The sequence below is a fragment of the Perca flavescens genome, chromosome 21, assembly GCF_004354835.1.
Source record: "Perca flavescens isolate YP-PL-M2 chromosome 21, PFLA_1.0, whole genome shotgun sequence".
NCBI lineage: Eukaryota > Metazoa > Chordata > Actinopteri > Perciformes > Percidae > Perca > Perca flavescens.
In genome coordinates this window covers 25,703,301-25,729,135 of record NC_041351.1, presented here as the reverse complement: position 1 = coordinate 25,729,135, position 25,835 = coordinate 25,703,301, and the positions used below count along the sequence as shown (strand labels likewise).

The 25,835-nt window shown below is 44.1% G+C and overlaps 1 protein-coding gene across 5 annotated transcripts in view; it reads left to right on the top strand.

The window, feature by feature from the left end:
- Window positions 1-1,352: 1,352 nt before the first annotated feature.
- Window positions 1,353-25,835, top strand: part of myocd (myocardin) — a 36,272-nt gene continuing 11,789 nt past the window's right edge. For 4 of the 5 annotated variants that reach the window (XM_028568236.1, XM_028568235.1, XM_028568234.1 and 1 more), the window contains exons 1-2: window positions 1,353-1,702; window positions 7,320-7,385. In XM_028568236.1, the coding sequence (XP_028424037.1) occupies window positions 1,648-1,702; window positions 7,320-7,385 (121 nt within the window). In that variant the 5' untranslated portion in view covers window positions 1,353-1,647. The remainder of the gene's footprint in view (window positions 1,703-7,319; window positions 7,386-25,835) is intronic. The other variant, XM_028568233.1, reaches the window with a different exon arrangement.

The following is a 25,835-nucleotide window of genomic DNA, read 5'->3' as shown; positions in this document are numbered from 1 at the left end:
AAGAGGAAGGTGATGGACATAGACATGTGGACACATAGACTAAGGAAATACTGTATGGATATTTGCCGTTATTTTAAATAAAGGGAAAACACTGTATGAAACTGCCATTTAGATTAATTTACTTATTAATCAAAGGTGGCCCACTGGGTTTATACTTTACCCAAGGAGGTTGTGTTTTGGGCATGGTTTCTCTGTTTGTTCGTTAACGATTTGCATGAAACTTGGTGGAAGGGTGTAGGCCAAGGAAGAACCCTTTATATTTTGGCGTGGCGGGACTGTCCCACGAGATAGGGCTACGGCTTTATAGTAGCTCTGTGTGTTTTGGTCGTCTCCCTTATGCTAACGCTTGCAGCTGCAACCCGGGACGCCGCAGACAGACACTCAGCACCGATGTCCAGATGATGAGTTGTAGATGAAGATTGTTATTGACTTAAAGTAGACTCTTACTTTCTTTTTCTTTGTGTGATTAATAATCACGTTCTATTTATAGTATTAGCGTTACAAAGCGTCACCCTCCTCCTAATGCAGCATAGGCTGAACAGTGTCCTGACTGCTGACCTGCGGCTGTTTGAGGATTTAACTCCAGCTGTGCAGTAGTTGATGATCTGGAGGTCATGTTCATGATGTTATTTCAGTCGTAGCATTTGATATTTGTGCATACCTACATGACATTAAAGTATTTTCTGTATAAGCATAATAAATGCACAGCAGAGATGATGATTCTAATAGTTTTGGAAATATATCCAGACATGTTTAGTGGTTGCGGTTGCAGACTTGCATATCATAGAAGTGTGGACTGTTGCCCTTGGCCGAGATCTGCGCTCTCCAGCGGCCCTATCAGTGAAGCACAACATCAAAGTTGAGCTGGAAGAAGCTGAAATGATCCACAGCTGATGGGACTCAGAGTTATAGAGTATACAGATCCTCTGCACGAGCGACACCTCTCAAATGTACTGTTAATACAAGGAGATAGACCAGGAATATATCCAATAATCATAAGTTAAACTAGAATCTAACCAACCTTTTTATCTATGATTATTATTATTATTATTATTATTATTATTATTATTATTATTATTATATAAAGCAGTTAGATGTAGGCTAGACATGTTGTAAGAAATTAAACCTCCTGGCTGTACTGCTGCTCCACTATCAGCATCTGTCTCTGTCTGGATCTCTCTCTCCCTCCCTCTCTAATGACAGGCAGCAGGCTGATAGGCAGATATATTTACACTGGTGGCAAGGGAGGAGGAAGTCATCAGCCAAGCCCTGTCCAGCCTCCAGGCGGGGCTTAGAGAAAACCCTGGCCGGGTAGCACCTCCCCGAGCAGGGCATATCTCTGTGCTGTCCTGGCCCTGCTCACAGTTCTCAGCTAGATGGGACCAAAGCTTGATGGTCCCGCAGACCCACACTCCCACATCAGCCCCGGGGGAGAGAGAAGAGCAGAGAGCAGGAAGCTGCTGTAGTGTGCTGACTGGCTGAGAGACGCCAGAAGGAAGCCAATGTATTGATGAGGCAGGCTGAGTCACTCCATCTCCTCTCAGTCTGGCATCCAGAGGTGGCCGGGGCTCCAAGTGTGCACCGCTTCTCGAGTGTGTGTGACTTTACTTTGCATCTTTTGACCACTGGAACTGGACTGTAAGCATTATGACTCTTCTGGGCTCTGAACACTCCATATTGATACGAAGCAAGTTTAGATCAGGTAAGTCAAAAGAGGATTGACCTGAGTCTGTCTGTCCGTCAGGGGACAGTTGGTGTGCAGCTGTGTTTATTCGTGCAACCTGTTCGTCTGTCAACACTTGGTATTTACAGGCCATCCTGTGTCATTCATCTGTCTTGGGTGAGCTGTGTTGACACTCACAATGTGCTCTGCAGTGACACCAGCAAAGTGACAGGTGTGTGTTATAAACATGTGACGGTACGAGGAATGCCAGAGGGAGGCCAGCATAAGTCAGATATCCTCCCGAGCTCTGAGCCCTGTCACACTGTGATCAATTCACGGCCGGACGGTTTCTTTGATCTTCATCCTCCTCCTCATAAACGCAGGACATGTCTCTGGCGATGTCTCGGCCAGGTTAGTGCACTTGTTTCATGCCAGTGGCTAACCTGCTGCTGACGGAAGCCAGTTCTCACTGTGGCTCGGGGAGATTAGACACCGGAGAGGGGTCAGAGGTTATCTTTATATGGCTGAATTAGAAGCTTGTGTGTGTGTGTGTGTGTGTGTGTGTGTGTGTGTGTGTGTGTGTGTGTGTGTGTGTGTGTGTGTGTGTGTGTGTGTGTGCGTGTGCGTGTGCGTGTGCGTGTGTGTGTGTGTGTGTGTGTGTGTGTGTGTGTGTGTGTGTGTGTACACCTGTGTATATCAAAAGGGGAGGAAGGGTAAGGACTACAGCGCTGATTTAAACTCCACTTAACACGCAGCAGCTGCTGGGGCTTTGTATCCATTTATCACCATCACACACACACACACACACACACTCACACACTGCCTCCATCTTTAATTCCATCACTCTCCCTGTCACCCACACACTCTCTTACTGTTTGAACATAGTGTCTGTGAGGCTGAGCGTTTGTGTGTGTTGAGTTTGTGTAGTCTGAGCAACAGTGCCCCCTCCCTGAGGAGAACGTAATGGCAGCAGAGCTCAGATCAGCTCTCTGCTCTGTAAAGCTTCATACACACCATGGCCTCTGAATCGTACAAAGCGTGGCTGGAGTGCTTCAGTCCTGACTGACAGCCACTTTGCATGTGAGCTGTAATTGGTGTCCACAAATGGCATGGTAAATGACGCTTTTCCTTTGAGTTGTTTAGAGCAGAACTGGAAATGAGCCACATTGCTCCGGGGAGCAGGACAGGCTGGCTCAGGGTCTGTGTGTCTCTATCCCACATGCTCTCGCTGCTTAATGTGCCGCAGATGTGGAGATTACTGCCATAAAGGTCATCTTCCTACAAGTCTGCTTGATGTTACAGTCGGAGGGATTAAAGCTGGCTGATACAAGGTACAGCCAGCATGATTGGTCGGGGAAATTTAGGAGTGCACGAGTGAAATGTTGTGCGTAAGAGAAGTAAACTCACCGTCTGTAAATCTCTCTGAGATAACCGCTGATGACAGGGCGAGTCTCAGTTGATCTGCGTGTCCAGGATTTACAGTTTCCTTTAAGCTGCAGCAGTTGGAGTTCCAGTCAGCGCCCATGCTTCTCCTGCCCCACGCTTTAGGCCCATTATCAAAGCCATGGGAACTTCTGCTGCTTGGGTGAAGCTAAAGGGGAAGATAAAGATCTCAGTCAAGTGCTCCCTGCGGACCGCCAAATGTTTTGTGTGTGTATGAGGAGATATTAGATTTGTGTGTGTGTGTGTGTGTGTGTGTGTGTGTGTGTGTGTGTGTGTGTGTGTGTTACTGACTCGTTCTCATGCCGGTTTGATTAACAGCTGACAGCTGACATGATAGTATGACCAAGGCATCAAATATAAGTTAAATCAATACTACAAGGTGTCGAGCACATGTTGGACAGTAAGTCAGCACCAAACAGCTTGTTTACATCAGCGCAGCCGAGCCACAACCTGTTCATGTCTCACCTAAGGAGAAAGGAAAACGCACACATGTTATTGGTAGTTCAGCTGTCACTCTTTATTCAAATTAGAACAGAGATCTTCAACAGGGGGTCCGGGACCTCAGAGTTACTGCAGGGGGGCCACCAAATTATTATTAAGTTTTTGAAAGTATTTTTCAAAATTTAAAATGTCCTAACATGAATCCAATCCAATTTGTGATTTTTTTTTTATTTTATTGATGATAGACTTACTGTCCTATAGGTAAGGTAGTCACTAAGATCCACAGATACAGTTCACCAAGAGGATTCATTGTGCCACATTTATGTTTAACATCCAAACATGATTTATTAAATCATGCCAACAATTATTATTTTAATAGCTTAGGGACTGTTCGTTGTTTATTTAAGGGGCCACCGGAGGAGTTTTGGGACCTTTAGTCAAATTAGACATGACCCTCCCCTCGCCAGTAATAATTTTTCTATAACCCTCCAAAACGATTTGGAAAAAAAGAATGACCCTCCCCCAACAATTTCTCGATACCTTCTGTACTGGTTTGCGCTTGGCAAAGATATACAAATTACCATTGTTTTTTTACAGTAATGACATATGTGAGTACCTCCGCTTTCTCATCTGATGCATCACATTATGGTGTGGTGGCCATTTCAGTAGATTTACTCACTAAAATAGTTGTGTTTCACAATAAGAATGGAAACTAAATGCACACTTCCTGCATTACTTCAAATACTAAGTTACTCCTCTATTAAACTAGTATTCACATGAAATAAAACAATAAAACATTAAGACCATTCAGCAAGGCACTCTGGGTAACATTCAACACACAAACTGGTTGCTATGGACTCGTCACTAGGCTTCCTCCACTTTGCCGTTCAAACAAAGTGGAAAGTAAGTCCAAATCTACACAAAAAACGCAATCAATGAGTAAGCTGACATCAAATGTATATACATGGCATTTAGGAAACCTTTATTGCAACCTTGGCAAGATAAGATGTCCAGACTAGCAACAGTCATTTTCGTTTTCGCGTCCTGCTGCTCCCATTGTCAGCAAGAAAATTTTATTTTTTACTAAAGCAGTATATGAAATCAGATTTACATTTAGTTGTTTTGTGTTATTTAAGATATTTATAAAATATCTGGTCATGCCAGACGTAATTATTCCACTCATTTTTTAAACAATGCAATTACCCGTTTCAGCCACCAGGGGGACAGTGCTCCCCCTGCCCAACAGCAAACTCATGGGTCAGACCCATCTGGTAGCGGGGGCCGAGACTAAGAGCTACATGAAAAAAATATGCACCAAACAAGCCACTTTGAAATTTTGCTGTTTCTATGAATACAAAACTTGGGTGACTGCACTAAAAAAAATTTAATGACCCTCCCCTCAACAAAGAATAAAAAGACATGACCCTCCCCTATTTTCGGCCACCCTACACCTTATTGTAGGCCCAGTTTAATATGCAACTTCACAATATGTAGTACTGTCTCTCTTTCAGTCAAGGGGTACTTGGCTTAAAAACGTTTAAAACCCCTGAATTAGAACACAAAATAGTCAAACTGTAATTTACTGTCTGGGAATTCGTAATTCATAAGCACACCAAGCCTGGTACTCCCAGGGTCATCTGTCTGACCCACAGTGAGTGCTCTCAGTAAACTAAGCTGGTGTTGTGTGCATCCTGCTAATTGAGCCTTTTAATGGATGAAATAGCTTGTGAGACCAAAGGAATGTTACTCTACTGCTGCTGGCAGATTCTATATCCTTGATCATATTTCTGACTAAACTGATAATAAGTAACAATATGAGAGGCAAACCCTGCGCTGACAATGATTGGCACTCTGGCAACAGATAAAAAAAGCACGTACCTGTGGTATGGGTTGGCTTTTTCTTCTTCTTCAAATGCGCAGCACCCTTCTATCCCTCTGCTTACCATAAGTCACTGTCCGTGGTGCCGCTCCACAATCTGCATCTTAACGCTGGAGCGTTGGCTCTCCTGCATCTGGCTATAGCTCACGTTCACAAATCTGCATCTAACTGTCCAAGACCAGATGCCCGTTCTGTTTTAAGCAGAGGTATTAGACTAAAATAAACCTAATACTTCATTGAGAATACCTGTTTATTAGATGTTATACAGTCGTGCTCGTTCGTAACGGACACATTCTTGCTTGTGCTGAGGGAACGCTCACGTAACAAATGCAACCAGTCTCTTTAGCTAAGCTGTTGAAGTAAAAGTGTGGTTTTATTTTTAATAATGTTTCTTTCTTGTGTGTGGGGGGCTGTGAATGTGTTCGCCACAATAAATCCAAGTATCGCCACGCAGGCTTGTGTGATTATTACTTCGCCAGTGCCGAGCAGGCCAAATGAGCATTTATTTACACCATCAATCTGAAAATGTGTATATGTTGCTGTGGATTTGTATGTCCTTTGTTGTCAAGAGAGCCCAAGGTAAAACAAATGTCTTCAGTTTCAAAGTGAGACAGGCAGAGTGGGAATGCTTCAGTAATCTGGCTCTCCTCCTACTTCTATAACATGCACACTCTGCAATCAGTCCAGACTAGCGAGAGACAGCTGATTCTATGGCAGACACTTTTATTGATAACCTTTAAGTAAACACAGAGCAGCCAAGAGGTTTGGATAAAAGGAGGACTTTCAGCTGACTTAAAATGCCGCTGCCTTACCGTTGTGTTAGCTCAAAACAAAAATGGAACAAACTATGTGTTAGCATCACGTGTCAGCACGGACAGCAAAGTTGTAACAATAGAACTGAGAAGTTTTTAAAGAAACTGCTGAGCTTTTTCATACATAATTATTAATAACCTCATAGCATAGTTACATAGTTCCATGGCAGATGGACCTGGATGGGAGCTCACTATCGGAGGGGAAAAAACAGGATGTATCAGATACACGCTTTAGTCATCTTTCACCCTGCGTTTGCTCTCTGTGATGTTGCGACCAGCGGGTCACCACCACGTCACTATAAACCAAAGCAGATGTTAGATGACGGGAAGGGCCTGGTGGGACGATGTGGCACCTGAGCTCACTGAGATTCAGTGAAATTGTTAAAAAAAGTAATTATATCAAAGCCCAGAAGGTTTGAGGGAATTCAGAAAATGCTTGAATGTGATATGAACCACCTGAGGGAGAGTTAACAATTGGGAAGGACAAGCAGAAAGCGATTAGGGCCTTGCAGAAAAGGAGGAACATATCATACTGTACTGTGGGCGCGTGTGTGTGTGTGTGTGTGTGTGTGTGTGTGTGTGCGTGTGTCCAGTCCAGGATCTCAGCGAGAGACTTTCAGATAACAGCAAGGAGGAAAAACAAGAAAGCAAAAGAGCCACAGCCACGAGCAGACCAACAGACACGGAGGAGGCTCTGTGTTTATGACCCCGCACTCCCAACTACCCACACACACACACACACACACACACACACACACACCCTGCGGACCACACACTGGCGAGCAGATCTGTTTAAAAGCCAGGAGCTGTGTTTATCATTGGCTACATCCTGCTCACAGAAATATTTGTGAGCAAGCAGCGTTATTCCCCACATCATCTCTGTTCATATGGAAACATACACACATGTGCATGTAGGTGAAGTGAAATTATTCCTATGAAACAGCATTTAAAATGGGTTGAATTCTCAGTCTCTTCCTGCTTTTTGTCTGTCCCTTACCTGTCTTTCCACATCTCTTTCTCTTCTTTTACTCTACCCCTCCTGCTCCTCCTGCTCCTCCTCCTCCTCCTCCTCCACCTTCAGTCCTGCAGTTAAGACTTCAGCAGAGGAGGACACGAGAGCAGCTGGCAGACCAAGGCATCATGCCTCGTGAGTCACACACACACACACACAAACACACACACAACACACACACACACACACACTTTCACTGACAGGCTTTTAGACTGCAGTGTGAGTAAGATGGACAGAGGGACAGAGAAGGAGACACAATGGACAAGCAGGGGGACACACACCATGCATTGGTCCAGTTAGTAATAAGACATACAGGTGCAAAATAAACCCAACCAACATCACAACATGTCTTCTCACGTACCAAGCCATTGGGGAGAGTGTTGCTGTCCTTTGTCCAGGTTTTGTGCAACAAAGGGAAACAAAATGAAGATAGTCAACAGTAATCTACCTTTTCAGGAACAGTGGGAGATCCACAGAACATGACAGATTATTTAGAGTAATTGTTTTTGTAGTCGTTGCAGCAGATACCAGGCCTTTAAACCACAGTGTGTCACATGGTATTTGATTGGTTTTTAGTTTTAGAATTTGTGCCGAACATCCCATGTCGGTTAAAGTTGTAATTCTATTTTTTGGCCACTTGGTGGCAGCATAACAAGCTGTAAAAACAACACTGACATATTTTCACTTTATAAAGTTGATATGGTTAATATGCTAGCAAACAGTTGAGGGTTAACACATCCAGCAGACACGGAGCAGAGGAGGTGTGTTGGTGTCCAATATTGACTCTCCTTTCAGCTCTGTCTAAATGCTCCGCTCCGTTCCCCAGCGAGTTGCTAACTGTGTCTGTCTGTCAGGTGCTGGCCAAGAGAGGACACTCGGTCCATCAGAGTTTTTCTCTGGGAACAGCTGCCTGTTGTGTCTGGAAATATCGCAGATGAGAGCGGTGAGAGTGAACCAAAACAGTTGTAGGCCGTAAAACCATGAGCTGAAAGATGCTAAAATACTCTGAGGGGAAGTCTTTTGATATTTGTTAATATATAAATAATGAAATTCAGCTAAGAAGTACACAAATGAAGAACATATTGTTCAAGTAACGTAGTCGAGTGAGAAATCAAATACCATGTACTGTATGTGTTGACAGTTTTGGAGAGCATCATGGATGTAAAGGTTCAAAGATCCAGCCCAGTGTGGGAAATATGAGTGCTTATTGTTTTTTTTAAATTTGCCCTTTAACTGTAGGTCTCCTTGGCTCAATCAGTATTATTTTGAAAATCTTGGAACACAGTTGTGAGAAGCATCATTTCACATGAATCAGATCATTGAGTCTGACATGTTGCGTGGAAAAGATACGAGTTCTTTGTGATTAGCCATTGCTGTTGAAATGAAAACAATAAAATCAGATGCTTGTAAAAGAAAGGAAGACATGAAGAAGGATGGAGACAGATGACTCAGCAGAGGATTTCACTGATGGACTGATGAAACCAATCAGTGGAATCAACAGAAACCAAAAGGTTGTAGATGAGTTTGAGATGAGTTTGACCAAACAAAAGACTTTACACACCGGGGACTTTTTTTTCATGCGATTAATTTGCACTAGGGCTGGCCGATATGGAGAAAATGAGATATCACGATATTATTGACCAAATACCTCGATATTAATATTGCGACGATATTGTAGGATTGACAAGTGGTGCTTTAACTAAATATTTTCAAATTTACATTTTAGATAAATAATCAACAGTAATGTGGATACAATGACTAAGTGGGTAAAGGCAAATAATAGAACAGCTAGAACAGTCTGGTAGGTAAAATGACATAAGATGATATATAGGCAGACAGCGGGCAGGCAGACAGTGAGCAGGCAGACAGCGGGCAAGCAGACAGGCCGACAGGGAGCAGGCAGACAGCAAGCAGGCAGACAGCGGGAAGACAGACAGTGAGCAGGCAGAGAGGCAGACAGCGGCAGGCAGACAGTGAGCAGGCAGACAATGAGCAGGCAGAAAGTGAGCAGGCAGACAGTGAGCAGGCAGACAGTGAGCAGGCAGACAGCAAGCAGGAAGACAGGCGGACAGTGGGCAGGCAGACAGCAAGCAGGCAGACAGGCAGACAGCGAGCAGGCAGACAGGCAGACAGCGGGCAGGCAGACAGCGAGCAGGCAGACAGCGGGCAGGCAGACAGAAAGACAGAGAGCAGGCAGACAACGGACAGGCAGACGGACAGGCAGACAGCAAGCAGGCAGACAGACAGACAGCAAGCAGGCAGACTGCGGGCAGGGAGACAGCGACCAGGAAGACTGACAGCGTAGACAGCGGGCAGGCAGAGAGGTACACAGCGAGCAGGCAGACAGCGGGCAGACAGCGAGCAGGCAGACAGCGAGCAGGCAGACAGCGAGCTGAGTGACCGCTGAGGAATGCTCTCTGTTGGAGGAGGCTCTCTGCCTCAGAGAAACAGATTTACAGAGACACCACCTGTTTACAGCACAGCACCGCAAACACAACGATATGAAGCATGGGACAGACACTGACTCTGTCTGTCTGTTCCCATCAGGCACTGTGACTCTCTCTGTCCCATCAGACACAGTGAGGACATGGGACAGACACTGACTCTGTCTGTCTGTCCCATCAGACACTGTGACTCTCTCTGTCCCATCAGACACAGTGAGGACATGGGACAGACACTGTGACTCTGTCTGTCTGTTCCCATCAGGCACTGTGACTCTGTCTGTCCCATCAGACACAGTGAGGACATGGGACACACATTGTTGCTACGGGCCTGTACTCATTTTCTTTTGCTCATCGTAGCACTGTAATGTTCCAGCACACTTCATGCCACCATGGGGCACACGGAGATGATACGTTTGCTTAGCATGAGCCGTTTCACAGCAGACAGCCAAACTAAGACAGCATAAACTACCATGGTATCCATCCCTCGTACTTTACAGCAGCACTGTGTTGTCTGGGCGGACAGCAGCAGTGAGCAATGCCAGGCTGAAGTTTTTTGGGTTACTCAGGAACAACAGCGGACTGCAGGCCAGGGATTTGTTGAATGATATCTCTGGCACCGTTTGCCATCTCGCAGAGGCTCCAGCCTCTAGATAAAGGGCTGGTAAGTGTGCGGGGGAACAGAATCCAGAGGCCCGGTGAGGCCCTATCAGCTGCTGGGAGTCTGTCACAGATAAGGCAGCACGGCGAAACTCAATTGGCCAGCGGGGCTGCAAGCGCTTTTTAAAAAAGAAATTTCAATTGGCTGTTTATCTCTTGATTGCACATGGATGGGGGTGGCTTAGGCTTGTATTTGTTAGTACACACTTTCTCACATCACACACTGGATGTCTTATCACTCTCTGAAGCTGCAGCGTCATTTGTCCTCCCAGCAAAATAAGACAGACCTCAGGAGTGGCAGCATTTTCCTCTCTGCTGCTGTCCATGAGCTCCTTCCTGCTGGGGAGATGGACACGGCGCAGGGTCTGTGTATATATTACCCAGGGAACATCTGGTGTTTATTAGGCTGCTGGAGAATCCACCCAGCCTCTCAGCCTGCATAGGAGCCCACTGTCTGACACACACACACACATACACACACACACAATCTAATATTTCCTCATAAAGATAATAGGGCTGTATCTGCAGGTTTACGGGGCTTCTTCCTGCATTAAAACACACATTTCCATTTGCCGAGCAGCAGTGCTTTAATCCTGCTTAATGCTCCTCTTAGTGTCTTGTTTACATCTGACTGATACGCTCAGCATGTATATGTATGGCAATAGGTTTAAAGTGCGCCGTATGTTTTCATACTGCTGCAGAATGTTTAAAAGTCTGCGCTTCAGACTCCCCGGATCCTGTTACATGATGTTGGACGGCAGTTTGGTTAAACAGTTTGAACGCACTCTGTGCTCTGTGATGTCACCCAGGCAAGAGAGTGATAGACAGCAGGCCGCTGACTTCTAAACAGATGATGATGTCATCTCGCCAATATGACCACGGACCATCAGATGGTCCTTCCACCCTGGCGTATTGGATCACCTGAAATCCATCCATCCATCCCTCCCATAGACAGTATATAATGGACCAACAGATCCTGTTGCTCTGGACGGCGACCAGTGAAGGATATTAGAAGCACTTTTCCGTTACTGTGCAGCCTCCAACTGAGAGAGACGACGTAAATGTGACGTGAGCAACGTGTCTGAAAGTTGGAAGTTTTCTGGTAGCTGTGCCAAGAGAAATCTCAATCATTCCCAATCTTGCAGAGACGGAGAGCGTAGGTATATGTAAGGAGATAACATGGGCACAGGCTAATTATTGCTAACTAAAATGCTAGTTAACATTAGTAATTAAACTTAAACAGCTAATGTAAGTCAAAACTGCCTGCGAGCTTCTCCTGTACTATACGGTAATTCCTCTATTGTGCGACTGTAAGCCTATTTTTACAAAAACGTCTGCTACGGGGCCATAACTTGAGGTGCAAGGTAATGGAGCTTTTTACACATTGTTGTGTTTCTTTAGAAATAAACAACAAATAAAATCTTTAAACACTTCAGATGTAAAGTTATTCGCTGTCAAAGTGACATCAAAATGAATGGCAGTCAACGGGATGCTAATGTCGGGTGATAGTTTGGTAGCATCAAAATGGCGCCATAGGACCTACGGTTTGTTGACAGACGCTTACCCCCTTGATCCCTCCTCATCATTCCCTTGAAGCCCTGGCCTCACTTCCCTAAGCTACAGTTGACCTGTGGTACTTTAAGAGCACATGCAGTTTACAACTTCACTATCCTGCTATTTTTCTTTTTGCTTCTGGGAATATTATATATAATATTATATAAAATATTATTCTGCCTTTCTACCATTCTAAAATCTCTTTCTGTCTTCCTCCATTCTTATATCAACCTTCATTTACACGTTTCAGGGTTTCCGCGGGCTCTTAAAAAGTCTAAAAAAAAAGTCTAAATTTTTAAATAAAAATTAAATTCTAGGCCGTAAAAAGTCTTAAAAAAAAAAAGAAGGTCTGAAGTATTGTGTTTTAGGTCTTAACCCCTTAACGCCGACTGTCGCTAATTTGCATCAAACCACTGCCATTCCGACTGCAGGCGAGATAGCGTGTTTATTCCCCCAATGCCAGTTTGTTTACATTCGATACATACCTAGGAACCTTTTGCACGCACTGGTTTCTCGTAGGACCGGTCGGAGTGGAAACTATATCCAGTTCACGGAAATGAAATTAACCCTAACCCTAACCCTAACCCCTAACCCTAAAAAGACTACTGTCAATGTTAAGGAGTAGGAGAGTGTTTTCTTTCTTGCTGTTGTCAAGATTTATTTAATTGTCAATTACTTTGTGACATGAATAAAATCTACATATCTGAGATGGGAAAATGTGTGTTATTAATTTTACCATTTTGTAAAGAATTTTACCATGAATGCTAATTTGCATCATACCTAAATGTATATTTATTCTATATGCTATAGACAAATGAACAATCTCAACTTAATTTAGCATCAGCTTGGAGCCAGAAACACACATAATAATTTTTTTTATATAATTGTGAATAAATTCAGGTGTCACAGGGTTAATTTGTTGTATTATGACTACAAATAAGACCAGCATGCCAGCCAATCTAGACACCAGTCCTATAATGCCAATGAGGAAATCAGGGAACTGTTTCAGACAATGTTTCCTGACTCTAACATCTGACGTTGTTTTTGATGGCCTGATATAAGTCTTACATTTCATTGATAATGGTCTTAAGAAGGTCTTAAATTTGACTTGGTGAAACCTGCAGAAACCCTGCGTTCACTTCATTCTTTATTTTCATTTGATTTCAACTTTTGATTTCATTTTTTCATTCTTACTTAGTTTCTGTCTTTCTGAATTAAATGTACATTTTCTCCTTGTCAATCTGTCTATCTGTCTGTCTGTCTTCCTGATTACTGTACGTAGCTCATTTTCTGTATTGCAAACAAATTCACACTCACAAGTCATTTTGAATTTTGATGCTGTCCTATCCTCTTGTCATCTTTCAACCCGTTATTTCTTTCTTTTTCTTTCTTGATTTTCATCATAGGTCTATATTTTTTTTCCCCATACAATTATTCCTCCTTCCTTCTGTATTTCATACCCTACCCATCCTAATTTTTATGTTGGAATTATTTAAGTTTTTTATGAAACATTACATTTGAAATCCACTCCTACAAATGCAATCATCATTGAATTTGGTCCAGAGATTTGGAAGATCTCTGGACCATGTCGGAAAAAATTACTTTACTGTGTCATAATTTACTCCAATGTTGTGTGCAGAGCTTATATTACAAAACAAATCATATTTCCTGAAGGCTTTGTGCTATTGCAACCACATTTGGTGGATATGTGTAGATATATCATCTGGGTGGCCATGACACATTTGGTGACATTTGGCTGATAGGTGGCGTTGTAGCTGCATCATCTCACTATGTGTGTGTGTGTGTGTGTGTGTGTGTGTGTGTGTGTGTGTGTGTGTGTGTGTGTGTGTGTGTGTGTGTGTGCGCACTGCATTATTATCTCATAAATCACAATCTGTATGCAGCTTCGATGTTGAAATGTTACTGCTTTACTAACAAGCACAGCTTCTTTGTCGTTTAAAGGTTATGTTCACAAAATCTAAGTAAATCTATCGGGTGCCTATTTGAAAGTTGAATTACAGTTTGAGTGTGGAAAAGTGAAATATTGAATCTGTTATCATTTATTCAAACTGTAAATTCTCCGTATATAATTGTCAGTGTGTATTGCAGCAGCTACCTCTTAACGTGGGCTTGTCTGTAAGCGAGGCAGCGGAGACGGCCGGGTGAAGGGAACACGACCACACAGGCCAACTTTACTCGATGCTGGGACAAAAAGCAGGCAGGGCTAGGAGCATGAGCTGCAGCTAGCTCAGCATAACAACAGCAGTCCACAAGTTGAAAATTACAGCACACTTTTTAAGTTTAGGTCCTAAAAACATAGTGGGACCACAGCCATGTTGTATTTTAAGATAAGGCTTCAGGATTTGTTTTTGGATTCATTTGAATTACAGTAATGACATTTTTTTTTTTTATTAGTAACCACCCTAAAAGTATTAGAAATAAAAAAGTACTCATGCCACAGAGTGGTCAGTGTTATGTTATATACAGGTTTTTTTTTATTGCTAAACGACAGTGAGCACAACTGGAGTCACGTGTAAAACTCTAACTACAGTCTGCACAGCAGCAGTTCATGTGGACCAAACTCTAGTTCGTTTTTCATTGCTTGAACACAGTTTTCAAAACTCTACACACGTATCCCATGACTTTAACCACAACGTGCACAACAGTGTGGATCTACAGCACTTTGTTCAAATGCTGCTGTCAAAACTGTTAACCATACATTCAAAACAGAATAGATTTCAGTCTGGTGCATTTTAAACACTGTTGATTGGAATTTTAGCTGAAAGCCTATGCAGGTGTCTTGTTTTAGACTAGTTAGTGAACATATACAGATTTATACAGAGAAAGCTCAGAAAGCCTTTTTTTGTATACAAACACCAAATAAGAATGAAACAATTCTACACTGTACTGTTTGAGAGAAACAGGTAAAAGAGCAAAGATACCAAAAAGTGAAAAACACTATATCTTTATAATAGTAAAACTGCGTTCTTCCTGTTTTTCAGAAAGTAATGGAGGTGAAAGCAATGGAAACACCACATTAATTAGTATTTAGAGATGATGCAGACATCCAATGTGATGAAGAAAACTTGCCACATGATGCTGGAGAGAGGCAGGATTAGTCACACTATTCTTTGTTACTGTTATGTACCTTTAGTTTTTTTCCCCAATAATTTCATAAATTACTAGAGACAAAATACTATATTGAAGCAAACTGCTGATTTTCATTCCTTCTTGTTTACCTTACGTAAAAATTGGTATATTATAAAATCTATATCTTTTTCTTTAAGAAACTATTGAGTAGTGTGAAGTCACTGAAATTGTTCAAACGATGAATAAAGATGAGAAAGTTTGTAATTTCTGTATTGGTGTTTGATGCTAGTGTTTTTACTCTCAGTGTGTTCTGAGTGACAGTGTGTGTTATCTCAGTGAGGATTGTGCACAGTGTTTGGCTGCACTGAGCCTGTTTTTAGACGTGTGTTAAGAGTTGTGTTGCTTGGAATGAGTTTTTCAGGTGATGTGAACTGTTTAGCTCAGGTGACTGTTGGTAATACAGACCGTAGTTTGACTTTTGCACGTGTTGCTTCAGTTTTGCCCACTGTCGTTTAGCAATCGAAAAAAACTGTAAATTATTGAAACTGTAAAGATTAAATTTTTGTATTTTCTGCATTGGTGTTTTAGTGTTTTTACTCTCAGTGTGTTCTGAGTGACAGTGTGTGTTATCTTAGTGAGGATTGTTCTGATTGTTAGGCTTCACTGAGCCTGTTTTGAGATGTTTGTTAAGCATTGTGTTGCAGGTGATTTGAACTGTTTAGCTCAGGTGACTGTTGGTAATGCAGACTGTAGTTAGAGTTTTGCACCTGTGGCTTCAGTTGTGCTCAGTGTCGTTTAGCAAACGGAAAGAAAACTGTAATATTAGCGGATTATGATCATTGATGCATTCATGTGTAAGCATCTGGTTGAAGTGGTCATCATTTGAACCATTTGAACTACTTAAATTGTTTGGCAGTTGACTTGACTGTATACCAAAGTGTTATATTTGATATGGTTAGAATATGTTTTATAATTTAATGTAACCACAGCTGTCAGGTAAATGTTGTGGCTCAAAATTAACTCGCGTTTAAGACGTTAAACAATCAAAAGAAAAGTATCTGGAGGTTTGCAGCTTGTGTGTGTGTGTGTGTGTGTGTGTGTGTGTGTGTGTGTGTGTGTGTGTGTGTGTGTGTGTGTGTGTGTGTGTGTGTGTGTGTGTGTGTGTGTGAGATCAATGATTTTAACTATTCATTTACTTATGAACCCTTAGCAACAGCTGACTTGTTAGACCTCCTCACCTTAACATTCTACTGGACTCTTCAGGACCGGTTTCCTGTTGTTCCTCCTTAATGTGATCCGCATTTCTTGGCAGGGAAAAGTATTTATTTGTATTTCTTGCACAGAGAATGTTATTAACATTTTTAGAAGATGGTGCGTATTTCAGAAAATGTCCTTATCCAGTGTGGATCTGCAAATGCTGTTATGGTGGCGCTGAAGGGACTCTTTTTTTTTTTTTTTTTTTTAAGAGGTGCTTTGGCATCTTTACAAATGTATATTGTTACCTGGAGTGTTCTGTTGGATTAAAACGTGTTCTTGGCAGTGTGACTGTGGTGTTTTAGAAGTTTTATGTTTGCCCCCTTGAGCTTCCAGTAAACATGTTATGTAAAGGACAGGGCAGCCTGCAGTCAGCTGGTTTACACTACCTCTGCAGGCCCTTTATTGAGATGAACAGCAGCTGTATTCGAGTCCAGCCTTTTTTGTGTGTGTGTGTGTGTGTGTGTGTGTGTGTGTGTGTTTGTTTGAGTGCATACTTGTGTGGGTGTACCTGTGTGTATGTTTGTACCTCCTCCCTGCTTTTGTCTCTGCTTTAACTGGCCTGTGTGGCTACACTCTGCCACCTACAGAGCTCTGTGACAGGACCAGGCTGTTGCGCTCCCCTCGCCTGCAGCATTAACCCCGCACCTTAAAGCTCTGCATCCCCTCACACAACACTCCCAAACATTCTTTCAACCTCTGTCCAGTCATTGTGGAAACTATGTGACCCGCCGTAACTTCTGAACAGCCACTTGAGAAGCGGAAGTGTACACAGTTCGCTGATTTCCTGCAATTCTGTCATCTCAATCTCCCAGTGACATGAGATTGACTTAAATACTCATGGAAGCAGCATGTAGCCAAGAGGACACGGAGCAGACTCACACGAGCCATCCACAGTGTGTGTGTGTGTGTGTGTGTGTGTGGTTGTGTGTGGTGTGTGTTTGGTGTGTGTTTGTGTGGTGTAAGGAAACTGAGTTGCACAAAATGGGCCAGATGCTGTGACTGAACCCAAGGTCTGTTCCTGCTGTCACATGTTGGGCTACAGAGAAGAGAGAATCTTGTACCTCTGCACGCATGCACACGCAAACACACACATACACACACACACACATACACACCTCCGCTGGCACTCTTATCTCATCCAATCAAAGCTGTGTTGACTATCAGGCCAGCCAATCAGGAGCGTGGTGGATGTAAAGTGGTGGTGTCAGTCTCACACACACACACACACACACACACATACAGCGTAACACCTCCAGGCTGAGTGTGGTACCAGGTGTCAGTGACAGACCAGCAGTGTGTAATCTGCTCCTGTTCATCACAGCCTACTCTCTGTATTTTAGTTTGAATTCACATGATTAAGCACACATTGATTTGGTAAGATGCACCATATAAGCACAGTATAAACATATATCATACAATCTGAGATTTTAAAGCCCTGAAAACTTCAAAATCAAAAAGGTATTTCACTAAAACATCAAATATCCATGATTTAATAAGCAACAATCAAAGTTAAAGTTTATAAATGTGATCCTTAGTTTATTTAAGTAAGGGTTAATGCCAGACAAGGTGTCCATTGACAGGTATTAATGGACGACGGCGAGACGTGAACCGTCCGATGAAGTTCATTACGGTAATACCCGACAATACACACCTCGAAGGGCATTAACCCGCTTATACCATGGTCACTTGCCAAATAACATGTTTTTAAAACATTAGTTTGTATTTTAATTCAAAACAATAACTCAGTTTCCCTAGTTACGCCTGAGGGTTTGACTAATACCTAGAATAATCATTCCCATCCCATAAGGTGCTTATGCAATGCAAACGTTGTTCACTCCTTCAGGAAATAGGAAGGACCTTAGATATGACTTGCCACCCTTAGCAACCAGAGATGTTTATAGTCCGCTCAGCTGTAGCTCAGCTCAGCTCCGAGCCATAAAGCTAACACTTTGCTAGCAAGATTCAAAGTCAATAACATTGTGTACATTGGCAATCAGTAACAATTATTTGACAGTATGTTTAACATCATCGTCATTGTCCCCAAAACAGTATAAAGTTTTTTACGAACAATTTGATCCACGATGTGTAACGTTACTGTCAGCCGCAGCCTGAACTAGCGACCTGAACAGTGAACGGGATGTGAGATAACGTTATTCGCTGTGAAACAAAGTCAGGCAGTGCAACATACTTCCTGCAGCTTGTGTGTTAGCGCCATCCTGTGGTGTTCAGGGGACGAGGCACTGAAGCACAACTCAGTGTTGGAACTCACACATTCACATTTCTTTTTTTTTTTTATGTAGCACATTTAGAACGGTAAACAGTCAGTTTCACCGGAACTCCTTTAGTGGTTTAGGTGTCCTATAACACTGTTTTATGGACACTCTGCATCAGAATCGAGTATTCACCCAGACCATGGTATAAGACATACTATACTGTGACTTTTTTGATATACTATACTATATATATACTATACTATACTATAACTTTTTTTTGACATAATACACAATGACTTTTTATCACTTTTTTCGACATGTTACGTATACTATGACTTCTTTTACATATTACAGTATACAATTTTTTTTTCAACGTATTATACTATGACTTTTTTCAATGTACTTTATTTGATGGCATGGAAGCTCACTGGTTAGCACTGCTCCCACCCAGGGGCGTCGGACTGGGGGGAAAAACGGGACTGAGTATCCAGGGCCCTCATGTGAGGAGGTCCCAAAAAGATGCTAGAATGAATAGCTGTGGATGCGGGGAGGGGCCCATAGAAAATGTCCTTTCTACAGGGCCCAGAATTTTGTGCTACGCCCCTGGCTCCACCAGCATATATACCCTGCAGACTCTGACCCTTGGTTCAATCCCCATTCAGGCTGGGGATTTTGCATGTTCTTTCAGAATTTCTTTGCTATTCTATAATATGACTTTTTTCGACATAATATACTATGACTTTTTTCTTTCTAAGATTTTTTTTGGGCATTTCAGGCCTTTATTTGATAGGACAGCTTAGACATGAAAGGGGAGAGAGGGGGGGAATGACATGCAGAAAGGGCCGCAGTTCGGAATTAAACCGGCAGCCGTTGCGGCAATTGGGCGCACGCCAGGTGAGCTTCTTTTTTTATAATTTTTTCGATATTCTATACTATGACTTTTTTCGATATTCTATACTATGACTTTTTTCGTTAAACTATACTATCACTTTTTTGACATACTATATAACAAATTTTGTCAACATACAATACTGTGACTTTTTATCACTTTTTTCAACATACTATACCATAACTTTTTAATGGCTTTTTTTTTAAATGCTGTGCTATTACTGTTTTCAACCATATTATTTGGTTGCAGTGGTGAGCAATGCTGCAGATAAGTATACTATAAGTATAAGTATAAGTATACTATATTTGTATAAGTATACTATACTGCAGATAAGTATACTATATATCCATCCATCCATCCATCTTCGTCCGCTTATCCGGTGTCGGGTCGCGGGGTGGAGCAGCTCCAGCAGGGGACCCCAAACTTCCCTTTCCCGAGCAACATTAACCAGCTCCGACTGGGGGATCCCGAGGCGTTCCCAGGCAAGGTTGGAGATATAATCCCTCCACCTAGTCCTGGGTCTTCCCCGAGGCCTCCTCCCAGCTGGACGTGCCTGGAACACCTCCCTAGGGAGGCGCCCAGGGGGCATCCTTACCAGATGCCCGAACCACCTCAACTGGCTCCTTTCGACGCAAAGGAGCAGCGGCTCTACTCCGAGCTCCTCACGGATGACTGAGCTTCTCACCCTATCTCTAAGGAAGACGCCAGCCACCCTCCTGAGGAAACCCATTTCGGCCGCTTGTACCCTGGATCTCGTTCTTTCGGTCATGACCCAGCCTTCATGACCATAAGTGAGGGTAGGAACGAAAACTGACCGGTAGATCGAGAGCTTTGCCTTCTGGCTCAGCTCTCTTTTTGTCACAACGGTGTGATAGATTGAATGTAATACCGCACCCGCTGCGCCAATTCTCCGACCAATCTCCCGCTCCATTGTCCCCTCACTCGCGAAAAAAACCCCAAGGTACTTGAACTCCTTCACTTGGGGTAAGGACTCATTCCCTACCTGGAGAAGGCATTCCATTGGTTTCCTGCTGAGAACCATGGCCTCCGATGTAGAGGTGCTGATCCTCATCCCAACCGCTTCACACTCGGTTGCGAACCGATCCAGTGAGTGCTGAAGGTCACAGGCCGATGATGCCATCTGGACCACATCATCTGCAAAGAGCAGCGATGAGATCCCCAGCCCACCAAACTGCAACCCCTCCCCACCCCGACTACGCCTCGATATCCTGTCCATAAATATTACAAACAGGATTGGTGACAAAGCGCAGCCCTGGCGGAGGCCAACCCTCACCTGAAACGAGTCCGACTTACTGCCGAGAACCCGGACACAGCTCTCACTTTGGTCATACAGAGTTTGGATGGCCCTGAGTAGAGACCCCCTCACCCCATACTCCCGCAGCACCTCCCACAGTATCTCCGGGGACCGGTCATACGCCTTCTCCAAATCCACAAAACACATGTAGACCGGTTGGGCATACTCCCAGGCTCCCTCCAGGATCCTTGCGAGAGTGAAGAGCTGGTCCGTTGTTCCACGACCAGGACGGAATCCGCACTGTTCCTCCTCAACCCGAGGTTCGACTATTGGCCGAACCCTCCTTTCCAGCACCTTGGAGTAGACTTTACCAGGGAGGCTGAGAAGTGTGATACCCCTGTAATTGGCACACACCCTCTGGTCCCCCTTTTTAAAAAGGGGAACCACCACCCCAGTCTGCCACTCCTTTGGCACCGTCCCGGACTTCCACGCAATGTTGAAGAGGCGTGTCAACCAGGACAGCCCCTCCACACCCAGAGCCTTGAGCATTTCTGGACGGATCTCATCAATCCCCGGGGCTTTGCCACTGTGGAGTTGTTTGACTACATCAGTGACTTCCGCCTGGGAAATCAACGACAATCCCCCGTCATCCTCCAGCTCTGCCTCTAACATAGAGGGCGTATTAGTCGGATTCAGGAGTTCCTCAAAGTGCTCCTTCCACCGCCCTATTACCTCCTCAGTTGAGGTCAACAGTGTCCCATCCTTACTGTACAAAGCTTGGATGGTTCCCCTTCCCCCCTCCTGAGGTGGCGAACAGTTTTCCAGAAGCACTTTGGTGCCGACCGAAAGTCCTTCTCCATGTCTTCTCCAAACTTCTCCGACCGAAGGGCTGCAGCCTCTGCCGTGAAAGAGGCAAAGCAGCGGTGCTTTGCCTCTTTCACGGCAGAGGCTGCAGCCCTTCGGGCCCTTCGGTACCCTGCAACTGCCTCCGAGTCCTCCGGGATAACATATCCGGAAAGACTCCTTCTTCAGTCGGACGGCTTCCCTGACCACCAGTGTCCACCACGGTGTTCGTGGGTTACCGCCCCTTGAGGCACCTAAGACCCTAAGACCACAGCTCCTCGCCGCAGCTTCAGCAATGGAAACTTTGAACATTGTCCACTCGTGTTCAATGCCCCCAGCCTCCACAGGGATGCACGAAAAGCTCCGCCGGAGGTGTGAGTTGAAAGTCTGTCGGACAGGGGCCTCCTCCAGACGTTCCCAATTTACCCCACTACTACACGTTTGGGCTTACCAGGTCTGTCCAGAGTCTTCCCCCACCCCCTGACCCAACTCACCACCAGATGGTGATCGGTTGACAGCTCCGCCCGAGTGTCCAAAACATACGGCCTCAGATCAGATGAAACGATTATGAAATCGATCATTGACCTTCGGCCTAGGGTGCTCTGGTACCAGGTACACTTATGAGCATCCCTATGTTCGAACATGGTGTTCGTTATAGACAATCCATGACTAGCACAGAAGTCCAACAACAAACAACACTCTGGTTTAGATCAGGGAGGCCGTTCCTCCCAATCACGCCTCTCCAGGTGTCTCCATCATTGCCCACGTGTGCGTTGAAGTCCCCCAGCAGAACAATGGAGTCCCCCACTGGCGCCCCATGCAGGACTCCACTCAAGGTCTCCAAGAAGGCCGAATACTCCGAACTCCTGTTTGGTGCATATGCACAAACAACAGTCAGAGTTTTCCCCCACAACCCGCAGGCGTGGGAGGCGACCCTCTCGTCCACCGGGGTAAACTCCAACCTAGCGGCGCTCAGCCGGGGGCTTGTGAGTATCCCCACACCCGCCCGGCGCCTCACACCCTGGGCAACTCCGGAGAAGAAAAGAGTCCAACTCCTATCCAGGAGTACGGTTCCAGAACCGAGACTGTGCGTAGAGGTAAGCCCCACCAGATCTAACGGTAGCGCTCCACCTCCCGCACCAGTTCGGCTCCCTCCCCCACAGAGAGGTGACGTTCCACGTCCCCAGAGCCAGCGTCTGCTGCCCGGGTCTGGTCCGTCGAGGCCCCTGACCTTCACTGCCACCCATTTGGCAGCGCACCCGACCCCAGCGGTTCCTCCCACAGGTGAGAGATGGGAGCCACGTAGCTTGTTCGGGCTGTGCCCGGCCGGGCTCCGTGGCAAACCCGGCCACCAGGCGCTCGCCGACGAAGCCCGGGAGTCCCGGGCTTCCTCCGGGCAGGGTCACTCCATCTCTACCTCGATCACTCATAGGGTTTTTGAACCATTCTTTGTCTGGCCCCTCACCTGAGACCACTTTGCCTTGGGAGACCCTACCAGGAGCACAAAGCTCCAGACAACACAGCCCTCAGGTTCACAGAGACACACAAACCTCTCCACCACGATAAGGTGATGGTTCACGGAGAGGTATACTATATATATATATATATATATATATATATATATATATATATATATATATATATATATATATATATATATATATATATATATAATATATATATATATATGGGGTATGTCTGCAGTGGGAACCTTGGTTCGATCCCCAGTCCTTTTTTATCACTTTGACAAACTATACTATGACTTTTTTCAACACGCTATACTATGACTTTTTATCACTTTTTTCGACATACTATACTGTGGCTATTTTCGAAATACTAAACCATGACTTTTTAATGGCTTTTTTCGACATACTGTGCTATTACTGTTTTCAACCAAATTATTTGGTTGCACGGTGGATCAGTGGTCAGCACTGCTGCAAATCGACACTGCTGTGTGAGCCTTGGTTGAATCCCCAGTCTGGCATAAGCCTTTTTGTGTGTAGTTTGCATGTTCGATGTTCACATGGGTGAAAATCAAGACCAAAGAAATCAGTCCCTTCACAGACCATATCAATTCAGTGGACAACCACATGAAGTTCACAAAAGAGGAGCTGAGGGAAGATAAACTCCCCTTCCTGGATTGTGGGATAAGTTTGCGGGAAGGTGGAGAGCTCCAGGTGGAAGTTTATCGGAAGCCAACCCACACTGACCAGTACCTAATGTTTGACTCTCACCACCCTCTAGAGCATAAACTGGGAGTTATCCGCACATTGCAACATCGGGCGGAGACTGTGCCTACAAATTGGGAAGCCAGGGATAACAAACAAAAACATGTAAAACACGCATTAAAACAGTGTCACTATCCTGAGTGGGCGTTTGTTAAAACACACAAGAACCCCCGAAAAGTTTCTAAACCTCAGGACAAGACTCAGCAGTCTATACTCATCTACAAAAAGACAGTTTTCAAGATCAAGATAGAGAGGATAGGTGGTTTGAAGGAGGCGTCAAAGAGGCCATATTTGTTAAAGTGGAGCGACCCTCTTTAAATAGGGGAGGTGGGTTGAGACATCATTTGTCTTCAGCCTACAACATGGTTCTGAAAACCATTCCCAGGCGCTTCACAGATACACCATCCTGCTCCACCTCTTAAGCAGGGGGAGGGGCATCATCTGAAGCTGCTGGGACACCATCTTCTCTGGCAAAGACAAATGGACTACATCTTAGCAGTCATGTGACTTCATGCCATGAGATTATGTGACTGCCTTGTGTATTAAGGCCAGAGTTACTTCCTGCGCACACTAAACAACTGATGAAGGTGTTTGGATAAACACTGAAACGTCTTGTATTTTATATTTTTTAATCCAGTGTTTTTAAATTAAAGCTTTGTTGAAACATACTATATTATGACTTTTTTCAGATTTTTTTCAACATACTATACATTTACTTTTTTGTTACTTTTTTGACATACTATAGTGTGACATGATAGCTCAGTATGATGAATACCTGGTGTTCTGCCTGATGGTTGTAGGTTGTGGGTTCAAACCCGGTGAGGAACATTGAATTTTAATGTTTAAAACCCAAAATGAAGAAGTCAAATATGCTCGAAACAATGGTCAGAGTGTACGATAAGATGACTCACTGTGATATAATGCTGCTTGGAAGACCCCATTGGTCATGAGTTCCAACCTGATTAGGATCTGTTTCTTTTGAGGTTTTAAACCCAAAATGAAGAAGTCAAATACGCCAAACTAACACCTCAGAGTGTAATTTCGTTGCTGGCACGGTAGGTTGGTTCTAGACACATAAGGTATCTGCGTAGCTTGCTAGCAGAGCAAAATTAGGTAAATACAGGAACATCATCACAGAAAGAAAAATTAGAACATGTATTTTTTATTTATTTTTCAGGAATACAAAACATTTTATTTATTTTTTTATTAATGACATTTTTTGGGATGGGAACAATCTATTTATGTGCATTTTATGGCATATACAGACTTTTTATCATACTATACTACGACTATTTTATGACTTTTTTGACATACTATACTGTGACTTTTTTATGACTTTTTTCAACATACTATACTATAACTTTTTATCACCTTTTTCAACATGCTATAAGACAAACTACACTTTTTTCTTCATAATAAACTATGACTACTACTAGAGGTAAGCCCCACCAGATCTAATTGGTAGCGTTCCACCTTCCGCACAAGTTCTGGCTCCTTCCCCCACTTACCCCTTTTCCACCAAGGCAGAGCTGGTGCTGGTTCGGAGCCAGATCCTAGTTTCAAATCGGTTCTTTGTTTATCGACCACCAAAGCACCAGCTCCAAACCAGTAAAAGTGGTTCTTAAGTAGCACCAAATCATTGCTGGGCCAGAAGTATGAACCGCTTACATCAGTGGCTGGAGGGCGGGGTTACCGTGACCAATAAGACGAACAGAAACTTGTGACCACCATTTTTGAATTAGCAGATAAACACAATGGACGCGATTAAACAACAGCTGTGGTCAGAGGAGGAAACAAGCTGCTTTCTTGCACTATAAAGGCGAGCCGCGCGAACACGTTGGATCCGCCGAGTTCGGACGCCGACGTAGGTCCGCAAAGCCATAAACATCAATAGCAAAGCAACGTCTGCCATTGTTGATGGTGTGTTTGTGTTTGTCGCCGCAGTGCTAACGTTGCTGGGAAAGATGAGACGTATACAGTGACGTAAGACCTGGCCCTGTGCCGGCTCTTTAGCCTGTGGAAAAGCAAACCGGTTCTTTGGAGGCTCGTCAGTCGAACCAACTCCGAACCGGCACTAGATCTAGCTCTAAACCAGCACCTGGTTCTTGTTGGTGGAAAAGGGGTAACAGAGAAGTGACATTCCACGTCCTCCGAG